Genomic DNA, 6,000 nt, shown 5'->3' with positions numbered 1-6,000 from the left:
ATACATGAATGATGCTGGGTGAGCTTTGATTGATTGCTTGTAACCAGAAACCCCCGTAGACCGTGGAGCAACCCTAGATGTTTTTTTGTTCTCGACTTAGCTTGTGCACATGACCACTCAATGATTGTTTCTCTCTCTCTCTCTCTCTCTCTCTCTCTCTCTCTCTCTCTCTCTCTCTCTGTCTCCCCCTCTCTCTGTTGTGGGGTTTTCACTTGCCAGCTAGATGGAGGAGCACATGGTGCAGAAGTACTTCTCAAAGATATTACTAGCCCAATAATTTCATCCCCACTTCACCTTGATTTTTCATTCGATCCCCACATCCTTCCTCATCGCTTTTGGATCTTTCTTGAGCCTCCACTCGAAATGTTTTGTTCAATCCACCCTCTTATCCGATCGATTAACCAATGCGATTTTATTTCTCGTGGCGATGACGGCATGTTTCCCAAATAGGAGAATGTATCTTCTGCTGGGTTCCCCAAGTAGGAAAATCAATGGTGGGAAGGATAGTAGAACCCATCATCCCAAGTTCCCAATATGAACCAAACGAGGTGACAAGTCAGAGTGTGGTTTCATTCCTTTTTACATAATAAGTTAGGAATTACTTGGAGACCAGGAGGCTTAGCGAACACATTGAAAGTGGACAAGAATCTTGTCCTAGCTTCTTATATAGAACCATTCACTTTATAAGCTCGCTCTCTCCCTCTCTCTTTCCCTCCCTCCGCGAACATAAGGAGCAAGTATAGTTTTCTTTAGCGTGCACAATCTCCCAACACCACAAACATGCATGCGTAGGAAATAGAGAGGGAAGTGAGATAAGCTTACTATATAGAGAGGACGAGAAGAGATGACTCCTGCAACAGTTATCATAACTACATTCAATCATATTGATTTCAAGAAAGAGATCAAGTGTCTATAGTCGGCAATAAGCAAAATGACCTAACAAGGTTAAGTGTTCTTATTACCAATCGATCAAATTTCCTGGATCACAAAGGGTATCTCTAATCACCAATGCTAGCCCTATATGAATGAAGACTCTGCCTAAGGCCATTGTCTTTGTGGGCTGTCAAGGTGTGTCTAAATGGGGTTACATTGACAATTCCTAGTCTTCTCACTAAATCGAAAGCATCTCTAAGCTTTTGGCCTTTTAGATTTAGGCGTAAGTGAAGAACAACCTTGATGGTGTTACACGTTCCCATCGCAGAAAAAGTACAGAAACCACATGATTAGAGGCTTTTGGAATAGAGGTAGATATGTACGGTAAGAGGTCCTGCGATAGTGTTGTAGACCTCGAATTGTCAAAGGTATACAAATCAACTCCGTATGAAGAAAAGCACAAACTGGTCCACTATGGGGTATACCCCAGGCCTGCAAGCCGCGTCGCAGGACGGGGTTTGAACCGTAGAAGGGTGCATCTTCCACGGACAAACAAAACCCCTTCAACAATGGCAGGTATACAAGGTGTTGAAGTTTGGAATATAATGCAGGCAAATCACACACACAAGGAAGAGACACAGATATTTACGAGGTTCAGCAACTTAGCCTACGTCCTCGACCAAACTCCCCCTGACTTCCCCCTTTTTTTTTATGCGAGTGAACCTATTATTCATACCTTTTTATATACAGCAGAGGTTGTTTTCAACAAGGAACCAAACAACCTAAAATAGGAATTTACATCACAATAGGAAGGTAATAATACAAAATAGGACAGCATATATTCTTCAGGCTGGAGGAGAAAATCTCGCCAACACAAGGAGAGTCTACAAGGTTTGGTTTATGAAATGATGTGGCATAACTTCAAGTGTTTGTTTATTAGGAAAGCGGAGTTGACTGCCAAAGTATGGTTGACTCGGTAGTTTTGAGATCGCTGGTCTTTCAAGAGGTCACAAAGCTTAGCTAAAGTTTGTTGTCCATATATCATCATACCTACTTGATTTTGATCATTCACATAAGTTTTGGTTGCATAGGAAGAGAAAGAAACAAGTGGCACGAGGGATGTATTTGGTGCAATTCATGTGGAGCTCACCTAACTGATGACTTAGATGCAGGAACTAAATGAATCAATAACTTGTCGTAAAGATAAGATCGCTTCTCTCCCTAAGAAAGGAAATCCCCATGTCATCAAAATTGAGGCATCATATAAAAGGGCATCGCATAATTAGTGTACATGGTTGAATCGATCAAATCATAATCAGAATAAGGATCATGATTTCTAGATATATGGGGAAAAATTACGTGTTAAATTTACCCTCTCGCCCCCCTTCATAGGACAAATTATGTTATGGAGTAAGATCGATAACTTTCCATTTCAAGCTAAATTTTTTTTGTTCTATGTCCGAGTTGTCAAGAAGACTTTTATCATGGACCTAAGCCTAATCTAAATTATACAAACTTCTGAGATCGTCGAGTATCTTCTCAGAGCAATGTTCTAGGTCCATCGCAATGCTATTGGCAAATGTTTTATTTACATTCAAAACCGAATTCTGAAACCCTTTGCTTCTTCCTCTCACGGAAGTTAATATTCGTGATCATCTCAGCTGGTAACTTACAAATGATTTTTCACCGCTAAATATCGGATTTCACACGACCAGTTTCGCTTTGTACTGCGTCGCCATAACCATACCATTCGTGATGATGCTCTCTCGTGTCTTTATGCAACCAAGAAACGACACGAAACCATGCTATATGCCAAAACACCTCATCCGAGCCCCCACATTAGGCTAGAAGGATGTCAAATGTACTAAAAAAAAATCGATGTGGAATAGTGGAGAAAGACAATATATATCAATATCGATCTTAGGGAAGCTCTTTTATTATTATAGCTACGGAGTGAACAGTAATTAAACGAATTTTTATATCAAAAAAAGGACCCCACCAGTTCCCTCCTTCTCCCATGGCTCCAAAACTTCTATCCCAAAACTCCCTCCCCACCTGTCTCCTCTTTAAAATCTCTTCAAACACCTCTGTCTCTCTCTGTCTCTCTCTCTCTCTCTCTCTCTCTACTGTTACTGGCCATTAATGCCTGCATCATATGAAGTTGAAGAAGGTAGATCCACAGCAGCACCCTCCAAAAACCATCCGAATCCAAATCCAAATCCATCCTCAAACCCAGATTCCACCCGGGAAAGATGAAGCTCCTCTCCCTCTATTCCAAGAACCACCACCACCACAACGTCCCCGACACCACGGCGTCGACCTGGCCGTGGCCTTACTGCCACCAGCCCCGCACCCTCTCCTTCCGCGACGCCGATCCCGTCCCCATCTTCAAGACCATCAACTCCGCCTTCGTTCTCGACCCCGCCGCCGACGCCTCCGACGCCTCCGACGCCTCCGACCCCTCCTTCCCGATCGCCGCCGCCGCCGCCGCCTCCTCCTCCTCGGAAGAGTCCCCTAGCTTCTCCACCGCCCATTCCGAGCTGCCCGACGACCGCGCCGATGGCGGCGGCGGCGGCGACGATGACGCCGCCGTCGAGTGCGTCATCCGCGGCGCCCGCTCCGAGCGCCGGCTCTTCTTCGAGCCCAGCCGGGGCGACACCAGCTCCATCCTCGCGGACCCGCGCTCCCTGTCAAATGCGGAACCAAATGAAGATGTTTGCGAGGCGAACGAGGAGGAGGAGGAGGAGAACGACGGCGACGTGGCGGCGTTTAAGAAGGAGGACGTGACGTTGCTGGCGATGGAGTCGAGAGACCCGTACGAGGACTTCAGGAAGTCAATGGAGGAGATGGTGGAGGCTCACGGCGTGAAGGGCGACGACTGGGAGTGCCTCGAACAGCTCCTCTGCTGTTACTTGCGGGTCAACGACCGGGACAACCACGGCTACATCTACGGCGCCTTCGTGGACTTGCTCGTGGACGGCGATCGCCTCCGCCGTCGTAGTCATCAATGTCGTATCCCTGGTCATCAGTCTCCTTCGTCCCCGCTGTCGCTGTACAACACCTCGTCCTCGTCGCTGTCGTCCTCTTCGTCGTCGTCCTTGTCCGCGCGCCGCGTTTCCATCTCGGAAGCGGAGGAAACCGTCAGCGAAACCACGCCGTGCTCGTCGTCGTCGGGAGTCTCTCTGGAGGCCGTGGAAGATGAAGGAGGACGACTACGCCGGTAGCTCTTCCTCTTCTTCGGGTTCGTTTGATCGATAAAGTTCGGTAGAAATCAATGTATGTATTCTGCATTTAGGTCGGGAGCCCAAAATTAATGATAGTGCAAGGGTTTTGATGAGTCTCATCTGCCCCGACTACCTTCTCCATCTCTCTCTCTCTCTCTCTCTCTCTCTCTCTCTCTCTCTCTCTCTCTCTCTCTCTCTCTCTCTCTAATTGTCCCACATTGACACGAGTAATTTGCTCCATCTTTAGATTAGTAAGTGATTAAATGTCATTAAAGTGCATGTTGGGATCCTTCTTTACCATCTTGTCCATTGCTAATGACGTTCTTGAAAATGCAACTACTACTGCAGTGGTGGTCCAAAAGGGCATTATTGAAACGAATCTAGATAAGAACAAAAACACAACACATGTTCCGACGGATCGCATCGGGTCCGAGCGTCTGGGTTGGATGTTCATGATGTTCAGAGGAAGAGATTCAGATAGGAGTCCGGACCATGCAAAATGATGGCTCTTTTACCCTAAAGTTCTATCCGGTACAAGGGGGCCTGGCCGAATCTATTTCCGGTTAAAAAAGGGGGAAGCAACGCAGGTGAAATTTCACCGTGCACGGGGGGAGGGTCGGGATGTGATGTTACTTTCACTGCACGGCCATCCCTAAAATCTTTGCGTACCGGGGGCAACAAAATAAAAGAAAGAAAATTTTGAGGGGGAAAAGGAGAAAGAGATGGATGGTCCAATGTCCGACGCTCTTTACGATGAATATATATATATATATATATATATATATATTTTTTTTTTTTTTGGGTCTTTTTATTTTATATTTTTTTTGGTGGGTTGCTTCAACGGCATTGCCAGGTATTTATTAAGGCACTGATGGGAAAATTTACTGGGGACCTCTGGGCATCTTTAATGAGCGTTGTGTGCCACGGGGGTGTTGCCCAATTTTCGTGAGTCGTCAATCACGGACGTGCACGTGTACCCCCCCTCCCCCGGAATGTCGTGTCCGCCCCCGCCCTTGGATCTGTGCTCGGAAATATGGGTGCAAAAATGAGCAACTTTTGCCTACATTAAACCCCCCACCACCCCCCAACTTCAAGCCACTCCGATTTCTGTCCCAAATTTTTTTTTTAATCTAAAAAGAATTTCTCAACTTTAGGTCCGATCCCAATTTTGTCCCCGAAATTTTTTATATGAAGAAACACCTAAACTTTAGGTCAAGTTTCAAATCTAACTTGAATTTATTTTCTCTTAGAAAAATACTACCAACTTTCAATCTGGTCTCAAATTTACCCGCCGTTAACCCTTCGCCTGAATATCGCCTAGTTGTTTGACGTGGCATTCCAACATCGGCAACATATCCATATCAACAAGGTGAGGCGGAAGATTATCTCCGAAATGAAACCGTTCTTTCATATGAAAATTAGCAAAATTAGAGACGACTAACGACGATTTCGAAGAAAGGGCCAATGAAGGCAGATTTGATACTAGAGTTAAAGTTGGTAAATTCTTTTAAACAAAAAAGGGTCGGATAGATTTGAGATTTGACCTGAAGTGGTTCGGAGCAGATTAGGTAACCTAAAGTTACGGATATTTTTCAGGAAAAAAAAACATTCGGGGTAGAATTTGCAGCGGACCTGAAGTTGAGGGCTCTTTTTTAGGGAATTAGGCCCATTAAATATACGAGATTAAAATCGATCATAAGGTGGAGATGACTCGAACATAGGATCGGGGGGGAAGATCGGGGCCGTTGAATTTGAAATGGGGTAGTTCGTTGTCAACGTCGAAAGGTGAAAGCAACAGGTCCAGCGCAGAATTTTGGCGCCCTTCCCCTGCTAAACTGCAGCTCACGACGAACGGGAACTGCGCTCTCTCAACAAAAAAATGTCTCCACTTGACAAGTTGTGG

The 6,000-nt window shown here is 45.5% G+C and overlaps 1 protein-coding gene across 1 annotated transcript; it reads left to right on the top strand.

The window, feature by feature from the left end:
- Nucleotides 1-2,942: 2,942 nt before the first annotated feature.
- LOC115671579 (transcription repressor OFP15) lies at nt 2,943-4,216 on the top strand. Its single transcript, XM_030593211.2, has one exon. The coding sequence runs from the start codon at nt 3,126-3,128 to the stop codon at nt 4,095-4,097; it is 972 nt and encodes a 323-aa protein (XP_030449071.1). The 5' UTR covers nt 2,943-3,125; the 3' UTR covers nt 4,098-4,216.
- The last annotated feature ends 1,784 nt before the right edge of the window (nt 4,217-6,000 follow it).

This window comes from Syzygium oleosum, unplaced genomic scaffold (genome assembly GCF_021117445.2).
Source record: "Syzygium oleosum isolate NSW1041296 unplaced genomic scaffold, Sole_v2.1 Sole_v2.25, whole genome shotgun sequence".
Lineage (NCBI taxonomy): Eukaryota > Viridiplantae > Streptophyta > Magnoliopsida > Myrtales > Myrtaceae > Syzygium > Syzygium oleosum.
This window is presented reverse-complemented; position numbering and strand designations above follow the sequence as displayed.

Coding starts and splice junctions, on each gene's coding strand:
- LOC115671579 (XM_030593211.2), top strand. CDS start 3,126: ATGAAGCTCCTCTCCCTCTATTCCAAGAACCACCACCACCACAACGTC.